Source organism: Sceloporus occidentalis, unplaced genomic scaffold (assembly GCF_023333645.1).
Source record: "Sceloporus occidentalis isolate IW3139 unplaced genomic scaffold, rSceOcc1.0.p SCAF_19, whole genome shotgun sequence".
Taxonomy (NCBI): Eukaryota; Metazoa; Chordata; class Lepidosauria; order Squamata; family Phrynosomatidae; genus Sceloporus; species Sceloporus occidentalis.
The window spans coordinates 12,534,548-12,557,132 of record NW_028316999.1 but is presented as its reverse complement, the minus strand read 5'-3'; the positions used below and the strand labels follow the sequence as shown (position 1 = coordinate 12,557,132).

Here is a 22,585-nt window from a genome sequence, read left to right as displayed (position 1 = left end):
TACCCAGAAGGGGCGGGGCCAGCAGCAAAGCACACTGGGCTTTGGAGTTTGAACTGCAGAAGCCCCTGCCCATGATCCCAGTGATAGCGTGGGGTGGGGCAGCAGGGCATCGGTGTGGAAAAGGGCCCAGCAGGGCATGGGAGAAACAATGTCTCAGCCTCCAGCTTTTGGATTTATTCCACATGGTCCTCTGTTACCATTGGAAGTCCAGGAGTTGTGAAGCATGAGCGCCACCCTCTGGACATTCATGGCTTTATTTCCATTGAACGTCTATAAAGGTTAGGTATAGAAATGTGGATAAACTCGGAACTGCTTTGAGTACGCATTGACCTATGTAAAAGTTAAGAAATTATGGCTTGCAATTTGTGAAAGGAGCAATCCTGTCATCATATGCAATTTAATGCATACAAAAGCTGAGTGGTACCTTTTCAATGTTCATCGATTGTAAGCTCTTGAGCAAGGCCCATAAAAGCCCACCATTACTTCCAGAAACTTTGCATAAAAGTACCCTAACACTAGATGGCAAGCTTATGGACAGGGTTCTCATCTCCTGATGTGTCCATGTGTAATAATCAGTGGCGTCGGCAGGGGGGGGCAGAGGGGGCCATGCCCCCCCTACATCATGCTGTGCCCCCCAATTGAAACGCCGAAGGAGAGAGAGAGACGCCGAACGGTCGCTGAGGAATACGTTTTCAGAAACCGTTCGGCGCCTCTCACTCTTCTCCGCGAGGCCTCTGCCTTGGTCGCAGTGCCGGCATTTCAAGTTGAGCGCCGGTATATGATTAGTGATGTCCGGATCATGAACGAATCGTTCATTTGATCCGGTTCTTTTTAGTGATCCGGATGAATCGGTTCAGTAGACTGAACGATTCATTTGTAGCGGTTCAGTCTGTGAATCATTCAGCTGTAACCTGATCCTAGAGCTGTGAGTCATCTGCAGAGCACTCAGACACAGACTCTGGGGTCAGGTTACAGCTCATTAATTCACAGAACGATGACTCATAGAGTCAGAGAGTCGTTCAGTGATTCGAATGATCCAAAGACTCGAATGATCCGAAGACTCAAATGATTCGAATCTTACAGGGATCCGGATCTTACAAGGATCAGAATCTTACAGAGATTCGAATCTTACAGAGAATATTACTGATACCATACTTTTATAAATAAATACATTAATAATGTTCACACTGCCCCCAGGATTTAGATTCCCCTGAGTTTGCCCCCCTTTACCTATAAGTGCACCTACAGTTAACGTTATTAAATTAATTAAATTAACCCTCAGTCATCAGCATAAAATTAACCCTTATACCCCATCAACCATAACTGCCCCTGAAATTAACCCTAAAGACCCCATTAACCATAACGGCCCCTGAAATTAACCCTAAATACTCCATTAACCATAACTGCCCCTAAATTAATTGCATGTACTCCAGATAAATTACCTAATAAATTGGTATGGTTGATGGGGTCTTTAGTGTTAATTTAGGGGCAGTTATGCTTAATGGGGTGTTTAGGGTTAATTTAGGGGCAGTTATGCTTAATGGGGTCTTTAGTGTTAATTTAGGGGCAGTTATGCTTAATGAGGTGTTTAGGGTTAATTTGGGGGCAGTTATGCTTAATGGGGTCTTTAGTGTTAATTTAGGGGCAGTTATACTTAATGAGGTGTTTAGGGTTAATTTGGGGGCAGTTATTCTTAATGGGGTGTTTAGGGTTAATTTAGGGGCAGTTATGCTTAATGGGGTCTTTAGTGTTAATTTAGGGGCAGTTATGCTTAATGAGGTGTTTAGGGTTAATTTGGGGGCCGTTATGCTTAATGGGGTGTTTAGGGTTAATTTGGGGGCAGTTATGCTTAATGGGGTGTTAAGGGTTAATTTTAGGGGCAGTCATGGTTGATGGGGTGTTAAGGGTTAATTTTAGGGGCAGACATGGTTGATGGGGTGTTAAGGGTTAATTTAATGGTGAGGGTTAATTTAATTAATTTAATAAAGTTAGCTTAAGGTGCAGTTGCAGGTAAAGGGGAATGTAAATCCTGGGGGCAGTGATTATTAATGTATTATTTATAACAGTATGGTGATATTATCTGACTGATTCGAATCCCAATGAAGGCAGAGAGTCGTTCAAAGATCCGGATCTTACAGTGATCCGGATCTTACAGTGATCCGGATCACTGTAAGATTCGGATCTCTGTAAGATCCGAATCTTTGAACGACTCTCTGCCTTCATTGACATCACTGGAGGCAGGGGGGAGGATTCATATTGAAAGGGGCAGGGCCAATCGTTAGTGTGCCTGCACGGAGTTACTGGAAAACAGTAACTCCTGTGAGTCACACTGAGTGATCCGAAGATTCGGATCATGAATCGGATCATTTCAGTGAACGAATCGAAATGATCCGATTCACTTTAATGATCCGAACTTCCCATCACTATATATGATGTCATATCCGGCGCTCAACAGTGAACCAGGGAGACAGGGACTTCGCGATCGCACCGCTGGACTTCTACAAGCCCAAGGTAAGTGAACTTTGAAGGGGGGAGAGGGTAGAAAGTTAGGAGGGGGTTAGAGAGTGAGAAGAGGTAGATTGGGAGGGAGAGGGGATAGATAGGATAGATTGGGAGGGAGAGGGGAGAGATAGGATAGATTGGGAGGGAGAGGGGTTAGATAGGGTAGATAGCGTGGGAGAGGGGGTAGATAGGGAGGGAGAGGGGGTAGATAGGGAGGGTGGCAAGAATATTGAAATAAAGAGTCAGAATGAGAGAGAGAATGAATGGATTAATGTGTGGATGCATTAATGAATATGTGTAAAAGAATAAATGATTGTGTGAATTAGTGAGTGACTGTAAAGGTGTTTGTGAATCATAGGTGTATTATTGATTTGTCAAAAAAAGCAAAGTTTGTATAAGCAGGGTGTTTAGGCAATGGGGACAAAGATGGCACAGATAGTGTGTTTATGGGACAAACATGGCGTACGTTCAGCTGTTTGGGGACAATGTTGACTCATGCTGGGCTGTTTGGCGACAAAGATGGCATGTCCAATGTACGTGTAATTTGGGTGCTGGTCAGGTTCTATGTGGGCAATGTGGACGCCAGGGTTGGCTTTGGGGTGTGTGACCAGTGATCTATGCCTGTAATTTAGGGGGGTTTATCTATACCTTTTAATGCAGAGTTTATATGTAATTTCCAATTGATATATACCTGCAAAGCTGGGTTTTGTGTTATTCTGTTGATCTGTATCGGCTATATTTCCATACATTATTTATGTTTACCTGCAAATATAGGATTTGTATGTCTTATTCAGTTGATCAATACCTGGAGTGCTGTTTCCATGTGTTGTTTATTTGATCTATACCTTCAGTGCTGAGTGTACATGTGATTTCCAGTTGATATATACCTGCAATGCTGGGTTTGTGTGTTCTGTTGGTTTATTCCTGCAATGCTATGTTTCCATACATTATTTATGTATACCTGCAAATACAAGGTTTTTTTTTATCTCATTCAGTTGCATGTGCTGTTTCCATGTGTTGTTTATTTGATCTATACCTGAACTACAGGGTGTAAGTAAAAGAGCGGTATGGTTTAGTGAATGAGGGGACAAAGGGACTCTGGGGACAATTACAGGGGAGAGGACCTCTCAATGTCACGGTCTTCCTCTGATCTGCAGTCAGTGTGGCAAATTTTTTTTTTTTTGGTGTGGTAGCGGAGGGAGTGATTGCATGCAAGGAAGCGTTGAGCGGGGCCCAAGGAAATGCTTGGGTAGGGTCCAATTTTTTCACTATAAAATATATTGGCAGCAGGTTCTAATATTTATATATATATATATATTGGCAGCAGGGGCAAATAATTATATATGTTTTGGCAGCAGGGGCTAATATTTATTTAAATATTGGCAGCAGGGTCTAATATTTATTTATATATTGACAGCAGTGTTTAATATTTATATATATTGGCAGCAGCGTCTAATATTAATATATATCGGCTGCAGGGGTTAATATTAATATATATCGGAAGCAGGGTGTAATATTTCTATATATCGGCAGCAGGGTCTAATATTTATATATATCGGCAGCAGGGGCTAATATTAAAGAATGAAAAATAACTGCCATATTTCAATCACGGTCTTTACTATTATGTAGTTAAAAATGCACGTCTAACGTGTGTATGTATATATATATATATATATATATATAGTGTATATGTGCCGTTTTATAATTGGCCCCCCTACTTTGGTCCCGTGCCCCCCATGTGCCCCCCCTAAATATGAAAGCTGGAGACGCCACTGGTAATAATGCATATTTATTATGTGTGTGTGTGTTAACTGCTCCAATGCGTTATTTGTTGGTGCTTTATAAATAAAAGGTAATAATGGTGTTCCCCTTGCAATGCCATGCATTTGCCCCTTCCCCCCCCTGATATTTTCAGCCATGACCTCATATACTTCCGATCAGCTCCAGTATTGGCTCCGCAAGCACTGTGAACAGGGATCAGTTCAATTTCAATTGAAGAGCTTTTCTGCCACTGGCTGTTTCAAGCAGCCAATCAGTGGCAGGAACTGTCATGGAAGGGCAGCAGGGCTAAAGCTTCTACAGCAGGTGAACTCTGTGAAGGCTTTCCACCACTTTTTATACTATACTCTATTCATTGCTAAACTAAATCACTAAAATCAATAGATTGCAAAATTCATATCTATGTTCCCACTTGGAGTATAATCCCAGAAGGTAGCTGAGTAGCTTTTGGGGTATTTCGGGGTATTTCTCTATAGGCAGTGTTCACCAGTTTGTGCAAATAGATGTTCTATGTTTTACATTGAATGCATTGGGACAGCATAGAACATTGGGTATTTTCTTGAGGCAGCTGTCAGGGGCCAAGCTGGTGGGAGTCATGGTCACATGATTGCTGTGCTATCCCCCATACTGAAGGAGTGGAGGCAATGAGGATTATACTCTCATTTAACTTACTTTGTCCTTTTTGATGGATTTGCTAAAGATATCAGATAATTATTTGATCTTTGAAGGTGTGTTTTATGCACCAATATAAGGCACAGCGATGGGCTCTAATGTCACCCCTACCTATGCAGGCAGCAAACATATTCTATATATATATATTTTTATTTTTTTTTTCAGCCATGACCTCATATACTTACCTCCGATCATATGACATATAAACGGAGTACGAATGTCCGTGACGATTGGGTCATGCAGGACTTCTCCCGGATAGGATAACTGGCCCACAACATTTCTTGGGTACTAAAAGATTGGGGAATTCTCCCTGTTCAGATTGTGTATCATGTAGCAGAATCATAAATGGTGAGAAGTTCAAGCATCCAACTAAGGATAAATAGGATTCAATCCGCTGCTTTTGCACATGTGATACTACATATGTTGTTTATATGTTAAAATGCCCCTGTGATTTACTTTACATTGAGCAAACAACACAGAAGCATTAAAACTAGACACTCGAAACACAGATCAACTACCGCCACAAAAAAAACTGGATCTCCCAATTCCTGCTTATTTTCATGAATTTAACGAAAAAGCGTCAGATCTCAAATTGAGGTGTGTGGAACAGATCCCTAAGACCCATCGTGCTAGAGAAGCTTCTAAAGAAAAGGGATTCACGGTGGATCCATTAACAAAATGGTTTAAACAAAGAATTAGATTTTTTTTCCCCTTCTTGTGAAATAGAATGTAAAACAAGACATGAACTGGTATATCTATTGATTACTGATTCTTGCTTCTCCCAGTTGTTACAGATTTCTACGTATCTTCGGTTTACGGTATCTACCACTGCAGCTGGCCCCATATAAAAGAAAATATTATAGTTTGACGTTTTTAGGTTACTGTATTTAGTGCTTTTATGAATACTGAAAATGTCCACTAGATGTCACTAGTACCACATTTTTATATTCATCCACGCACCTTTATATTTTTTTGTAAGTGGGCTTTTGATAATTTGTATTAAGGGAACAATATCACACTTTTGTATTTTTTTAAGGTATTACTGAAAACTCCCTGAATTGATATATTTGCTTTGTTTTGGTCAGTGATATAGAATTATGTCAATTATCACTTTGTGTTGTTTTGATTTGCATGGTTGCATACAGGGCCGGCCCAAGACATAATGCCCTCTGGGGCGAAGTTTAAAGTGCCACCCCCCCCATTATCCACCCTTCCTCCCCCGCCCCCCATTATCTACCCTTCCTCTCACTCCCTCCCTATTATCTACCATTCCTCCTCTTTGTACTTACCTTTCAGCAGTCCTGCGGCGAGTCTCCCTGCTCGGTCTTGGTGCCAGCTTGTAATGATGAGCACCGGAAATGACGTCATCTTCTAGCGCTCAGCATTACAAGCCGGCACTGAGACCGAGCTAGAGGGCTCGCAGAGGCGCCCCACTCTCTCCTCCACTTTAAAAAAAGAAAAGAAAAAAAAAAAAAGGGCTTCAAAAGTGCCGCCTGGAGCAATTGCCCCACTCTGCTCAATGGTAGGGTCAGCCCTGGTTGCATATAAATTGAACCTTTGACCATGCACCATTAAGGCTTGTCACACGTTTGGAAAACATCTGCACTAATTTATCCCATTACTGAGCATCTTTTGAATTTGTTTAACTTAACCCCTTAACGACCTTTGCCGGTTCAGGACCGTCACGGAAAAACGGTCACTTAACGACCTTTGACGGTCCTGAACCGTCAAAAAATTAAATAAGCTTAGAAAGTGATCAACGATCACTTTCTTCGCTTAAACGGCATTGCTGTAATGCCTCGATGTCGAGGCATTCAGTAACGCCGAGATCTGCATCAGGGGCCATATCTGGCCCCTCCCCGGGGCGTCAACATCCGCCATACATTGTATGGCGGCGGACACCCGTTTTAAAAGTGTTTAGGAGGCGATCAACGATCACCTCCTAAACTTAAATGGTGTCGCTGGAATGCCTCGATCAGGAGGCATCCAGCGACACCAAACACTTACCTCTGGATGGACTGTGACCCCTCCGGAGAGCTTAAAAGTTCGCTAGATGGTCTCCAGACCCTCTAGAGAACTCTGGCTCCACTTGCAGGTTGAATACAAGTACTGCATTCAACCATGCAAGTCAATGGAGCCCAGCTTTCTAATCACAATGTGATTAGTAAAATATTCAAAAAATAATAAAAAAAATTTAAAAAATGGAAACAAAAAATGTACTAACATTTAAAAATAATTATGCAGTGATGTCACTAGAGGAACCATCCAGTACTAGCAAAATGTGTAAAAAAAATATTAAAAAAAAGTATTAAAAAAAATAAAATAAAAAAATAAAGTTTATTATTTTGAGCAAGTGCTAAAATTTCTCAAAAATCTCAACAAAGAGTTAAAATAAAAGCACTTCAAATACCCAAGGGGTGTCTAATATAAAAGAAAAAAAATGGCTGATGGGGTAAATTGAAGTGGCCGAGCTCAAAGATAGGGCATAGGTACAGACTGACCAAAATGGAGAAAAAAAGCGCACTTCCCAAATGTGGCATTTTAAATCTCAAACAATGCATGTGGGGTATCACTGCACTCAGGAGATGTTCCTGAACACACATTGGGGTGTTGTTTGACAGTGACGCATACCAGCACCTGTATATCTATAACTAAAGTACAATTTGTGTGAAAAAAAGTTTGACAAAGTGTGGTTGTATAATGGGTGCATGGAAAGGGTTAAAATAACAGCATTTGAAATACCCTGGGGTGTCTAGTTTTCAAAAATATATGGTTTGACGGGGTTAAATTGAGTTAACCAGATTCAAAGATATTCCAAAGAGGAGATGGAGGCAGAATGACCAGATGCTAAGTCTGTGTTGCCTCAAAAGTAGCCTTTTACCAGCCAAACAATCTAACAAACCCATGCATATGGGGTATCGCTGTACTCAGGAGATGTTCCTGAACACATATTGGGGGGTTGTTTGACAGTGACATATACCAGGACCTGTATATCTATAACTAAAGTACAATTTGTGTGGAAAAAAATAAAAAAAATTTATATTACAAAGTTTGACAAAGTGTGGTTGTAAATTGGGTGCATGGAAAGGGTTAAAATAACAGCATTTGAAATACCCTGGGGTATCTAGTTTTCAAAAATATATGGTTTGACGGGGTTAAACTGAGTTAACCGGCTTCAAAGATATTCCAAAGAGATGGAGGCAGAATGACCAAATGACCACCTAAATTACGCATGCCCCAAAAGTAGCCCTTTACCAGCCAAACAATCTGACAAACCCATACATGTGGGGTATCGCTGTACTCATGAGATGTTCCTGAACACACATTGGGGTGTTGTTTGACAGTGACATATACCAGAACCTGTATATCTATAACTAAAGTACAATTTGTGTGGGGAAAAAAAATAAAAAAAAAATTACTATTACAAAGTTTGACAAAGTGTGGTTGTATAACTGTTGCATGGAAAGGGTTAAAATAACAGCATTTGAAATACCCTGGGGTGTCTAGTTTTCAAAAATATATGGTTTGAATGGGTTAAATTGATTTTCCAAAGAGGAGATGGAGGCAGACTGACCAGATTTGTTAAAAAAGGTTTGGAAATCATAAAACGCTGCTTGTACTTATTGCCCTATAACTTACAAAAAACAGCAAAAAAACATAAAAACATTGGGTATTTCTAAACTCAGGACAAGTAGTAGAATCTATTTAGCTAGTTTTTTTACTTGCTTTTTTAGGTGAGTAAAATATTTTTCAAATAAAAGTCATAAAATTTGTTTTTTTTCAATTTTTCACCATGGTTTTTTTTATAGTAAATAAGATGATACGATCAAAATAATGGTATCTGAAGAAAGCCCATCTTGTCCACAAAATATAACTTATGTGGGTACACTAAATGGGTGAGGAGAAAATTACAGCTGAACACAAGCACCACAAAAGTATTAAAACAGCCTCGGTCCCACAGGGTACAAAAAGAAAAAATGAGCTCGGTCCTTAAGGGGTTAAATGATTGCTGTGCTGCCCAATCACAGGGATCACAGTTGGTATGACAGATCCAGCATTTACAGCATTGATGGTGAAGCAGAAAGGGAGACAAAACATGTGATACAATTTAGCAGCCAATGTTCCGAATAGTTTTATTAAAAAATATTTATTAAAAAATATAACACAATATCCTCAAGATTGTAAGCTTGCAAGCAGGGCTCTCTCCACCTAATGTATCGGTTTGCTTAGTCTGTCAATTCTTGTCTTGTCATATCCCTTGAATTTATATATTGTATTAAGCGCTGCGTAAACTGTTGGTGATATATAAATAAAAGACAATAATAATAATAATAATGTTGGCTCTGATTAGCTTGGCTCTCTTTAGCTCAGCTGGCCAGTGAATTCTATGACTCATGAGTTTGTTTGTTTTTTCTATATATTGAACTGTTTTCATTTGAAAAGCAAATTTGAAATTAAAAAAAATACTAAATATGTTCTTTTTTTTAATTCTGATCTTTTAATTATATTACAAGGCTATAGATGGCAGACAGTGAATTGCTCTTGACTGTATTTTTTTTGTTTTGTTTTAGATGCAAAAGAGACTACATCGGGCTATCCTAGTGAAGAGGAGACAGGAATGGGAAAATGAACACACACAGGTAGGGGATGAATACACACCTTAATCAATGAAGGCATTATTCACAACAGTTCAGATATGGTTCTGTTACAACGGGAGATCCATAAGTTGAGTGAGAGCTTACGTTATTATTTGCACCCTTCGCGACCAAGGCTTTTTTTAAACCCGGCAACTCCAATTTACCCCATCAAACCATTAATTTTTTTTTTTTAAAGTAGACACCCATTGGGTATTTAAAAAGTTAGCATTTTAACTCTTTCCATGTCATTATTTTTAGGAAGATACAGCACCAATCTAAGCACTTGTTCATAAATATAAACTTTATTTTTTATTGTGTTTATGGTGCTTCCCCTGATTCTTCGCTGGATGGGCTAGACCAATGATGTTTTTGAGTTGAAATTTACAAGAGCCCTTTGTAAACAGTCAGATCCCTTTTTTAATAACCTTGTTACAATAATGAGACATGGGCTATACACCTGTTTGGCTTATTTTACTGAGTGGTAAAATGTGACTTGCACCCCATCTTCTTTTTTTATCCCTATGTTCATATCTACTACAATGTAAATAGAAGCAGTACACATTAGTACTCATAAACATCTGGGACTATGCTATGCAGCTTATACTACAACATGACCATTGAATCTGAATGCGGGAATTGACCATTCAGGTAATTTTCGTTTTAGTTTTCCCATTATATATTTTTCGGTAGCATTAAAATGTAAGTATTACATTTAAAGAGATGCTGAAACCTGTGAATTTGGCGATTAAAGCCAGCAAAACTAAATACCTCCCAGATGCGAATGGCTTTGAAAATGATGCATCAGTTCTATATTCAGTAGGTATAGACGATCTACTGTCAGCAATACTGACCTAAAGTGCTAGCTTCTGTTGGATCTGCTTGTCGTAAGAATGGATTGGGCATTCAGTTTGCAGTAATGACTCACATCTGGGGACATTAAATATTGGAAGGAATACGTACAGTAGACCTGAAATATTAATCCTTTTTTGTTAGTTTTCTGGGAAAAAAAAAAGAACATTTAAAATGTCTTAAAAGAAACCTGCTATTTGTTTTCCCAAACCCAAAGTCAAAATTTATTTAAGAGTGAAAGGCGCAAAAAACAGTGGTCTAAACTGTCTAAAAGGACACAGACACTTTTGGTGGTTGCCACGTTCAAAATCTGGATCACTTAAAAGTTTCTGGATTCGTTGAAGGTCATAATTCTGATCTTAACCCTCTACGCTGTGCGTTTTCTTCACTGAGAGCTCCAGAGAAAGTGTCCAGCTTCTTTGATGTGTCGGTGTCTTCTTTCCCATGTGCCCATATAAAAAAGCCTTGAAGTTCACTCAGACTTGCATGCAGCAGGAACAGGATGCAAGCCGATTCACTTGGTGGTGAAGGGATTACAAAGGAAATTTAGGTAGAAGAAGGGGTGGGTATAGTTCTGAATTCCATTCTAGTTTCCACCTCCATTCTTCACCGCCCGCCGCCCTCTCCTATTGGGTGGCCTCTGCCGCGCGGGGGTGACCAGAACCTTCTTCCTTCGTGCTTCTGTCCACTTTGTGAATGGGGGGGCCGTGTGGTCCTCAGAATCTGAAGAGTCGGTGGCCTCTGTTGAGTTCTGATATTCAAAGTCTGTATCTTCAGAGTCCTCACTGGATTCAACCTCACTGATTCCTGAGCTCTCATCTTCCTCCCTGCCACGGACCTCCTCCTTATACTTCTCCAGGAGCTTCTCGCCTAACGCTGCTCTGCTGCCCTGGCTACGGAGAACCTGTTTGAGCCGATCCTTCACAAACTCTTTCAGCTTCTTCCTCTTTTCTTTCTCTCCAGCCTTTATGGTTTTCATGGCATCGATCCAGAGGTGGACCTGTTCTTCGTCACTGGAGTCGACCTCCTCTTCGATAGCCTCAGAGTATGCCAGTGGAGCCATACAAATTGTGCAGATGTTATCAAGGATCTCAAAGCAGCCCCTGCAGTACATCCCTTTACAGCCTGGGGTGATGCAGGCCAGGCAGTCCTGCCCCTCGCTGCCAGTGATTATCTTGGCACATGCCATGCAGTACTGCTCATTGGTGCCCAACAGCTGGGCAAACCAGCGGCACCCGGGGAGTTTTGCCGCTAGCACCTGCAGGAAGCTAGAGTGCCCCCCGTCCTCTGCATTCATCCTCACGCTCCTGATCAAGGAGTCCTCAATGTTTGTGCGTTTGGTTATCAAGTTGTTGTAAAGAAAACAGATGCGCTCCTGCTCACGGGATGGGTAATAATAGGCACAGATTACGCGCTGCAGCCTCCGTATGTAGACGCCAAATATCGCAATGAGGAAGCACAGGCCATACATTGAGCCTATGAGTATGTATCCTTTAAAGTCTGGGGCGGACGGAGCCACTAGGCATTTCTTTGACAAAACTGTCAAGTTCCCTCTCTGAAGGATGTCAAACGCAGACACCACATTGGAGAAGATTTCGCTGGCGTAACCGGAGCCGTTGATCAGCACAGAGAACGTCACCGGAGCTCTGGCAACCACGTCCGCTTGCAGCAGGTAATACACCATGTCCAGCACCCAGTAGATGATGAAGTCCATCACCATCATAAATGCGACCACCAGAACATTTCGGAAGACGTTGATGATGTCAAAAGAATATCCCTTCCTCTCACGTTTGGTCAGGTAAAGCGAACCTGGCAGGATGAAGTTGTAGGCCTCTCTGGCGGAAAGGGGCAGGAGGGTTCTGCGCCCTTGCTTGGCTCTCATCACGTCCAGCTCTATGAAGGACCGTGTTATGTAGATATTGTCGTGGTTATCTTCATAGAGGTACTTGCGCTGGTACCGAGCGGCCATGATGTAGATGAAGAGGCAAACAAATGTCATTGAATAGCTGAACATGCTGAGCACATCCAGATAGGGGTTCAGTGTGCTCTGCACTTCGCTCATTATGCCGACTGCCACCTGCTTGATGCTCTTGCTGGAGTTTAGGTTTATGTCGAAGTCGTGAATAACCGTCACGTTAAACTCAAACTTGTCCTTGATGTTGCGGAGCATGTTGATGATGGGGTTTTTCACATGCTTTCGGACATATTTCTGGAGATACTTTGGCAGGAGGCATAGGATTGTAACGGTTTTAGCCAGTCCACACAGCGGTTTGAAGGCGTCCACAATGTAGCACAGGAATGACAAGAATGACATCACCTGGAAGCACTGATTCCGCGCCGTGTCAAATATTTTCCTGCACTTTAGATAGGGAACTTCCAGTTCCTCGTTACAGACCTCCCCGATATTGGCGATAAAACGCCACACATTCCGCAGCACGCGTCCAATGTGCTTCACTCCGTCTGTCACCGTCTTGAAGAACTTTCTGGCCCGATCGGCCACTCCTTTCAGCCTCTGGCCGATGTTCTTCAGAATATCCAGCGCACTCACTAACGGCCTTTTAACTTTTTCCAGGAGCTCCTTGGTCTGGTTCATGGCCAGTTCCACGCCGCAGGACACGGACTCAGATGAGCGCCGGAAATTCTCCAAGGTGTTGGCTGCAGGTCCCTGTAAGGCCAGCGAGAAGGCGACCAGGAGCACGATGGTCTTCCCCTCAATTGAGAAGAGCTGGGGCAGCATAAGGAACACTGTGACCCGCATCTTCATGAAGAAGGCCATGCCGAGGGTGAGGAGGATGCAGATGACCACTGAGGACACGATGCAGTACTTCAGGTTATAGTTCTTCACAAAGAGGACGATGGCCGCATACATGGCGGTGAGAATCAACCCAAAGGTGAAGGCGCCACAGCTCCTCAGAGAAGATTTCACCGCATTGTCCTCTCGGAGCTGGGCTCTCACCTCCTTTTTGTCCTCGTCAATGTAATCCTCGGCGCTCACTTCCTCGACCTTCACTTCTTCAGGGCACAGGTTTGACAAGCAATCGCGGGGGCAGTCACAGGGGCAGTCGCAGTCGCGGGGGCAGGGGCAGTCGCAGGGGCACTTGCACCTGCACTTGCAGGGGCACTTGCAGGCGCATGGGCAGGCACGCCGGCATAGGCCACATGTGGTTTTGCAGCAGGTACACATCCATTCCCAGGGTCCTAGTGTTGTCCCCATCTCGTCAGTTGTTTTTTTGCGACAATATCTGCCCTGACTTGCCTCACTCAGCGATCACAAAACCAGGAGGAGAAATGGGTCAAAATGAAGAAATAAACGTCAGTCTCTTTACTAATCTTTTGCACTACTGGAGGTTCAGTCACTACAAGTAGCTTGCTGTCTCCTCTAGTACTGAAGCTCCACGCCCAGTGCGAGGTTATTATGCTCTGATGATGTCACAATAGCACTGCTGTCATGACTGGGAGAGCAGGGCACATGCCAGCACCTACGGGGGAGGGGCACCTTGCTTTTTATTAAGATAAACTGACATAATGATTGTGAGAAGCTTATTAAACTATATATATAAATATATATATATATATATATATATATATATTTATTTATTTCTCTATATCTCTCTCTCTCTCTCTCTCTCTCTCTCTCTATATATATATACATTAAATTACATACCCTTTAAATCATAAAATCTGGTTATAGTCAGAAAAACCTGTGCGGCACAATTCAGTGCTTGACTAATAAGATAATAAAGGGTATGAGCCAAAATGCATGTAAGGACCATATCACGTAATGAAACCACAAGGCTTCACTAATTCTGAAATCAAGCAAATGTCTTTTTCCGTCGTATCATTTGCCATAACATGTAAAAATGATTGGTGGTGAAATGGCTCTAGTGAAATACCCTGAGTCGGAGGGCTCCGGCGCTGGCTAAACTGGCCCAAAAGGGACATGGGCCAAGTCACACAACCTCTGACGGTGGGCTATCGCTGTACTTTGCACATATTCAGACAGACTTGTCTGCCACAAACTATGGAAGGGATAGGTCGCAAAATGAAAAGTCACCAAACGATCTTACTGTGCCAATTTTTTAGACATATATACTTTTATGGGGGGTAATTACAATTGGGGGGCTGCTAGACTCCCCTAACTGCCACACGGTCTGTGTGAAGAAATCTCAAAAGGTTTTACGCTTGAAAACACAAATGCACGTTCTACTTTCGGCTCCGTAACAGAATTATTGCAAAGTTTTAAATGGAGTATTTATGCACTATTATATATATAATATATATAATATCTCTTAGGATATATATATATATATATGTATATATTATCTTTTAGGATAATATAAATATATATAGACTATTTCTTAGGATAATATATATATATATATATATATATATATATATATATAGTATCAGAAGATAACCCTACATGAAAAAGTAAAAAAAATATAATTTTCGAAAGGGCATTTTGAATTAGTAGGTTCCCATATGCACATACCTCCCAAGTGTCCCTCTTCCGAGGAACAGTCCCTCCCTTGGCACCAATCCCCTGCCCCACAATGTTTGTGAGTATCAGTGTATTATAGTTGTAATAACGCGCATAGTAACAGCAGAAATGTGTTTAGAATTGGAATTGTGTAAATAAAACACCTTCTTATAGATGACTTTATCTAGATAATTACCTGGGTGTCACTAAGTCACATAAAACTGTCTTGTAAAGTCCGCCCCCTAGCCACACCCCCTAGAGCAAAGGTGTCCCTCTGTGGCCATTTGAAACGTATGGGGACGTGCGTGTGAATTCGGTTATTGCCGTGACTCTATATATTTCCTGTAACACTAAAGTGTTGGCGGTAAGAAGACGAATCAACTCAATATAAGAAAACCAAATCTTTTAAATACAAATTTTTTTCACTTTATTTTATCGCTCAGTGTTTTTTCACTTTAAGTCCATAAAATCGCCGTGAATAGAAGCTGCCGGTTTCCAGTCACGTGGCCCGTTACCGCACCGTGAATCACGGCCACACGCAGAGTGATCTACAGCAAAGTCCCGCTCCTAGTAAACAAAGTAACTTCTGATGCGTGAAAGGGCTGCCAGGTCTCAGCTAATCAGAAGAGGCCTTACATTCCCCCAATGATGGCAGGGCTTGTTCGGGTTGTTGCCTGGGGAGGGTTTTGTTGCTGCAGCTTGGCTGGAGACGGGCACGTCCTTACTCCGTTACCGTGGAGCTGCGTGTAAATAAGTCGGCTGCAGTGACAGGCAGGCTACAGCCTAGCAACGCGGGAGAACACGGACGCTGCCGCGGGTCCTGGGGAGAGCCAGGTGACCGGCTGAGGACAAACACCGCCCAGGCCGGGCTCCAGGAGAGAAGTGGGGTAAGACGTGTCTGCGGCCCACCCTTGACAGCTGTCATTCATCCTCATGAGGGGGGAACGAGGAAACGTCACACCTGTTGCTCGCGCTGTATAGTTCTGTTTGAACCTTTATCTTTCAATTCCCAGACACCCCCTGTTACCCCCCCTCCCCCCTCAGCGTACAGACGAACGCGACATCGTGTGTTACTGGGTGGTGGGAGGTAATACTTTGAGGGTGAGATGGTGTTTCCCGCGTGCTGGCAAGACACGCAATGTGAAAAAACTCCCGTAAATACCTTTTCCTCAGGTAAATCTCACGTGATGGCCTGCGCTGATCATGGCTGTGGAGCCTGATGTATGGATGACCTGTAGGTTTCATGTGTTTGTGCCACTAGTCCTGGAGTTTGTCTGCGTGCATCGGCATGCAGCCTGTGCGATAGTCTAAGAAATTGTTACTGCGCCTTTCCCCTAATTCCTTCTCAAATGATTTTTCTACAGAAATGTATAGGACATGAACCCCAACAGCCCTTACTCACAGTATGCCAAAGGTTACAAGGAAGCCGAGGGCCCGCTGTCTCCAGGTAGAGGAGAGACCACCAGCACGCGGTCCTATATCTCCAAGAAACGGAAACCCGGCAAAATGAAAGGAAACCAGGATGTGGCCGCCGGTGAGCGAGGAAGAACGAGGAGCAGGCGTTACTCCGACACAGAGAAGGATAGTGAATCTTACTTTTCTGAGGATTTCGATAACACAACTTATGAGTCTGACCGCTCGCCGACGCCAAGCTCTAAGTCTAGATCTCCACGTGTCAAAAAAGCTGATCAGAAAATGATTGCTTCCACACCGATGCACAACGGCGGTAGGTAGTTTATTCTGCGGATTTCATGGTCGCCTATTATCTCTTCACCTTGGCTTCCATGCGGTTTATATTCACCTCTTATTAAATATGTGTTTAAGTGTCGGTATGTTGTGCTTTGTAGCGTGATGTATTTTACTGAAAACTTTATGTTTTACATTTGCCCCACCGATACAGCTTGCATACTATCTTTAATTATATAATAACACATTTTCAGTCATCAAGAGGAAATGATTTGAGAGACAGATCAGCTACACCAGGGAAAAGTGCAAACATATGCCTTTGTTTTGTGATGGCAGTCTAATGAAGCGTGCTCCATGGCGCAGATCTCAGCAGCTGCTGTGAGCGTTTTCTACAGTAAATGTAAAGATGACTACGGCCGCCAGGGTTTATTTAGTGTACTAAACAACATGTACGATTTTGGAAAAGTACCAGATCGCTTTTAAGAAAGATAATGTACCGCACTGAATATGGATCCCTACTTGGGGAGAAGCTGCAGTTGTGAGTGTAGTGTGTTCACAGGGGTCGTGTTAGACCCCCACCCAGAGCATTCACAGGGCCAGTACTGGCTGAGCACATGTCCTGCATGACAAACCGCGTGTGTGTGTGTGTGTGTGTGTGTGTGTGTGTGTGTTCCTGCTGAATCCCTACTTGCATTTGGAAGGAGGACACCACAAAGACACAAAAGCATGTGATGGCTGAAGTGTCCCTTTAAAGGTATCAATGCAACAGAAGAAAAACCTTTTTAGGCACAAATGTTAGATGATGATTAAATAGTTGGTGAGGTGCAATCAAGAGCATCATTGGAGTAAGGTCTTTAAAGGGAAAAAAATGAACATATGGCACATACAGTGCCATATACAATAATATAGACTAGCGTTTTAGAAAATCCTCTTTATCTGCACACCTGGAAGCTTCCATTGTCGGTCACGTGATATTTTTCCTGCTCCAACACTGAGCTAATTCTTCGGGACAGTGCTAATTATCGTTCTGAGCTGGAACACATACATACACATGACAAACATACAGCTCTGTGAAGTGAAATACTTTTATTTAATAATTCATAGAATATGACCAAACTGTACAAATGTTTTGAAACATATTTGTTTTAGGTTGATGCCATAAACAATGAAAGAGTTCAAGGTTTTTGCCTTGTTCTGGTGTGATTAACCTTCATAGAAAATAATAAAATAACACATACGCTTAGGTTTATTAGCCTGATATCCTAACATATATTTAACGTATATTTTCTTAAGGTTCCAGAAAACCAGCATCCAAGTTTCCTTCAGGTAAAAAAGGCCCAAGGTGGGGATTTCGTTCCCAGAGTCTAAACAAGGACTCTCCGCCAAAGGACATGGATCTGGTAACCAAAAGAGTCCTCTCTGCTCGGCTCTTAAAAATTAACGAGTTAAGAAATGAGCTCACGGAGCACCAGATCAAGCTGGATGAGCTCCAGAAAGAGAACAAGATTTTAAAGAGATTACAATGTAGGCAGGAAAAAGCACTGAATAAATTTGAAGATACAGAGAATGAGATCTCTCAACTTCTGTCCCGGCACAACAATGAAATCCGGACCCTGAGGGAGCGCTTGCGGAAATCCCAAGAGCGGGAACGAGCTGTGGAAAAGAAACTAAAGGACACCGAGGATGAACTGTACAGGACAAATACTGCTTTAAAGAAATTGAAACACTTGTCTGAAGATAGACACCTAGCAGAGCGAGAAGAACTAACCAGAAAGGTGGACGTTTTGGAAAGCAGGCTGGATGAACGGGAGAGGAGAGTCAAGGTACGTTTTGCCTTGCCGTTATGGTGTCACCAGATTCATTTATTGTACTTGCCTATATCTTGGACTTTTTGCTTTCAAGTCAATCTAATTATTTTGAAAATATTTAATACTTAATTCAAGGTTAGATCTGTGGATAAAGGTGGCATATTTAATAAATGTCCTGTCCTTCTCAGTCTTGCTGACCCAATAAACAACAATAAGCAACTACAAATATCAAAACATACTTTGCTTGTATATTTTTCTTTAGTGCATAGCTCTATATACAGTGATGACAATTAGCAATGAAGTAAACTCGCCGTTGTAGGCAGTCGTGATATTTTAGGTGACTCTCCCTACTCACCGCACTGAGCTAACTGTTTATGGAAAGAGACCCTGCTTGCCCGATGAATTCCTTTCCTCCGTAGACTTTCATTAATCAGATGATCTAGAATGAGCTATTCTATTGTGTATCACAAGAGTCTACAATAGTAGACACGCAGATGGCTAATGCAGCTGCCTGAAAACATATTATGAGGGGGGGCAATTTATGTGAAAACTCATTTTAATCTGATACTAGTAAGAAAATGATTTGACGGGCGTTACGTTTAGGTCTTTTCTCCCATTTAATTTCAGTGGAAACTGAACTCCTTCCTTTTCACTTGCCAATAAGCTTTGCTCTTGTCTTTTTTTGTCACATTATTCAGGACTTGGAGAAGAATATTGAACTAACTCAAAGTAGCCTCCAGAGACAGCTGCAGTCTGAAAAAAAGAAAGCACATGATGCCCAGGAGCAGAACAGACTGCTTCAAGAAGAGCTCCAGAGGCTGATGCTGAAATTAAAAGTAGGTTTGCTGTTAATAAAGTGGGCAATATATTTCTTTATGGCCTGTTTGTGTACTCTACATGCTGTAGAAAAGACCTAAAGATGTAATCCTCAGAACTCCAATTCTAATCCATAGGAAATCGGTTGGAGTAGCATCAGCCAATCACAAGTGTATTTGTAGGCATGTGTTTTGGCTCGTAAAGAGCAGTTCCATCACTCCTAGGACCCTAATTCAACTCGTTCTTACCCCATCGTGAATGTACATCACAAACACGGCCTTGTAGGTGGTTTGCTTAATTGGGGACATGGCCATGACATGAAGGTGCTGGAGTTATGTAAAAAAAATACTTGGTTAAGCAGAGAATTATCTCGTGGTACCCTTTGGTAACTTAACGAATGTGCAATACATGTTAATTACATTTGTGTATTATCTGATATTTATTTCAGGAGAAAGAAAGGGAACTTGATGTAAAGAACATATATGCTTACCGTTTATCAAAGCCATCGCCAAAGAAAGACACAGAGATTACCCCGAGGAGGAAAGGTGGGTATAGGTTTCCTTGGTGCAGACCGTGTAATGAATATACTCTGTAGTATTTCTGTGGCTGTTTAGGGATGATAAATACTAGTTTCACGCTTTTGCATACAGAAGATGCAGGAAACAGGGTTTTAATTAGTATCGCTGTGTGCGAATAGAGCTTTAATGCTGATGAACAACATGATCTGTGATGCAGATGAGTAACGGAGAAAGGAACACAGTCCAGAAAGAAAAAAAACGCCCTTTTTTATGTAATTTCCACATAACTCAAGTTTGTCTTCTTGTCACTTTTTGGTTGTTTGGTCTGTTTCTTTTTAACAAGTATGTATTTCATATAAAAAAGAAAATCTGTATAATACAAAATAAGGATTGTACATAAGCGTTTTATTGACTTTTTGTTAGGTGCAAATCAAAATATAAGCACAGGAGTCCAGACAGCTGATAACACCCTACAGATAGACCTATTTCCGTCGCCACCTCCACCTCCTGTTTTTACTGATGTAGTGGAGAACAACCAACAAGTGGCTCTGCAAATGGTAATAAACCAGCATGTATCCATTTCACATTCAGCTATAGTAATGTGTGTTTAATTAACATGTAAAAGGATTCATAAAGGAAGACCTGTAGCTAGTTTTATGTCCCATCGATCAGAGTGAGTTTGTTGGTGCTGTCGATCTAATAGTTTGTTTTTTAACTCCATCCAAATACGTTTACTGTCCCTGAAGGAGCAAGACAATCTTGAAAAGCTGCTGCGAGAGGAAGCGGAAAAGCTTAAAGAAAAAGAAAGAGCAGAAAGAAAGAGAGAGTTGGAAGAAAAGCAAAGAAAAGAGACAGAGCAAAACATGTTAGAGGAAAAGGCCAGAAAGTTGCGTGAAGGTATCTGTCATTTATTTTCTCTCTCCGTATTATGATAACCTGTTACTGTTTTTCTATGTATTAGAGTTGCCTTCACCAAAATAGGCAAGGTAAAGTCCCGCTATCACTTTCTTTTATTACTCCATAAAAGTCTTGTCACCGTGGGAATTGTTGGTCACATCGGGTTTAATCAGAGCGAAGGTGCTGGAGTGTGATTGGAACGCTGCATTTAGCTTTGCCCCACATCATCAACAATTTCCACTGTGATCCGTCATTTATGTGATTGGAAACTATGTTTCTTGGTGTTGTAGATAGCGTGGTACAATGTAGAGTAAGCGGGAAATACACTTTTGGTTTTGTGGAACTGGTCGGATGATCTGCTGTGTGAGGGTGGTGCTGCAGAGTGTAGTCTGGTGGGAAGGGTGGGTATGGGGAAGGTATAACTTAGGTTAGACAGTTTGGTGTAGGAGGTCAAACAGTTTACATTTTTTCTTTTCATACACTCTGTGTTAGTCGTGTTCTGTTTTATTGCTATTACGTAGCTATGTTCACATTCAGTAGCCATCTCTCATGCAAACTTGTTGTATTGGTGTAATCGTTTTGTGCTAAATTCCTATTACTTTTTATTTCATTTTTTACAGCATTTTTCTCCAAATTCCTAGACAGCGGATGCTGTCTGAGTCTCCTCAGCTAGGCCTAGATGGGTCATTAACTGTCACTAGACAACAACATGATCTATTTGAGATGGGTCTCTTTTAGTTCACTATTGCACGGATTTATTTTTTTAAAACAAGACCATTTCACCACGGCGTCACTGATTCTCAATCATTACATACGTTAGTACTTGTGTATATGTAAATGTTTTGCTGGATTTTTGCAGCTTCCACGGATCTGTTCTTTTTTATCTAGTTCGTGGGTTTTTGATATTTACTTAGATTATCATAGACCTGCTTTACTAATATTCATGTAAAAGTCCTGCTAAAGTAGGAAGTAATGTGGAATAATCTACACCATGCAAGGAATATAGTTTTCGGATCTGTTTATTTATGTAATGACTCTTGGTAACTACACATAACGGCAGCATAAATTAGTTTTATTTGTTGATGTGTTTGTACTAAGTTTACTTTTGTGGATTTCTTTTTTTTTTTTTCAATTGTTACAGAATGGGAAAGAGAAGAATCTGAAAGAAAGAGAAAAGCAGACTTCATATATGAAGATAAAACTGGCAAAGATGTGAATACGAGCGCGATTGACGACGAGAGACGACGAAAGGAGCTCCTGCTTGCAAAGATGTTTGAAATTGATAAGGAAAGTCAAGATGTGTTTGTCTCCGGACCAACGTCATCTCCTCCTAAACAAGTGTCAAAATCCAGCTCGGACTTGAAACCAGACATGGTTGAGACAAAGCACAAAACCTACAGATTCACTGAGCCAACTCAGAAACTGTTTAATGGGCTTCCGGTCCATGGGGGCCGTGATGCTCCTTCAAAAACAGAGGCCCCTGGCCGCAAAAACGAGCAGAAAAACACTGATTTTACTAGTGATTTTACGTTTGGTAGCTATGCTCCATCTTTTGGTAAGGGAAGATCTCCTGCATCTGATCAAAAGAGTGAGAATTTGGAAGACCCTGTTCTACTAAGCAATACTAAATTAAATATACAGAAAGATAAAAAGTCCCATCTAATGGAGCAGCTTTTTGGTAGCGGTGCAAGTACCGCACTGCCTTCCATTTCCAAAACCACCAATTCTGGTGGCTTTTCTTCAGCCGTTGCCCAGCCCGACAAAGAATCAGATAACGCTTTTCCTTGGGAGAACAGCAAAGGGAAAAGAAAAGACGATGCGTTCTTGACTGTGGATGGCAAAATTGCAAATTCTAGTAGGCACCGTTCACCACACGCAGGAAAGCCGCTCGTGAAAGCTGTTGACTATTTAGAGGATGAAATTGAAGAAGTCGCCTTGTAG

The 22,585-nt window shown here is 41.7% G+C and overlaps 1 protein-coding gene and 1 pseudogene across 1 annotated transcript; one reads left to right on the top strand and one right to left on the bottom strand.

Annotated features, from left to right (window-relative positions):
* Positions 1–11,025: 11,025 nt before the first annotated feature.
* On the bottom strand, positions 11,026–13,653 carry LOC149302444 (DC-STAMP domain-containing protein 2 pseudogene; annotated as a pseudogene).
* Positions 13,654–16,296: 2,643 nt separating this feature from the next.
* On the top strand, positions 16,297–22,585 carry LOC149302443 (lebercilin-like). Its single transcript, XM_089482536.1, has 5 exons — positions 16,297–16,645; positions 17,899–18,428; positions 19,112–19,249; positions 19,678–19,774; positions 21,855–22,585. Exons 1-5 carry the CDS (start codon positions 16,297–16,299, stop codon positions 22,583–22,585), a joined length of 1,845 nt encoding a protein of 614 aa, XP_089338662.1.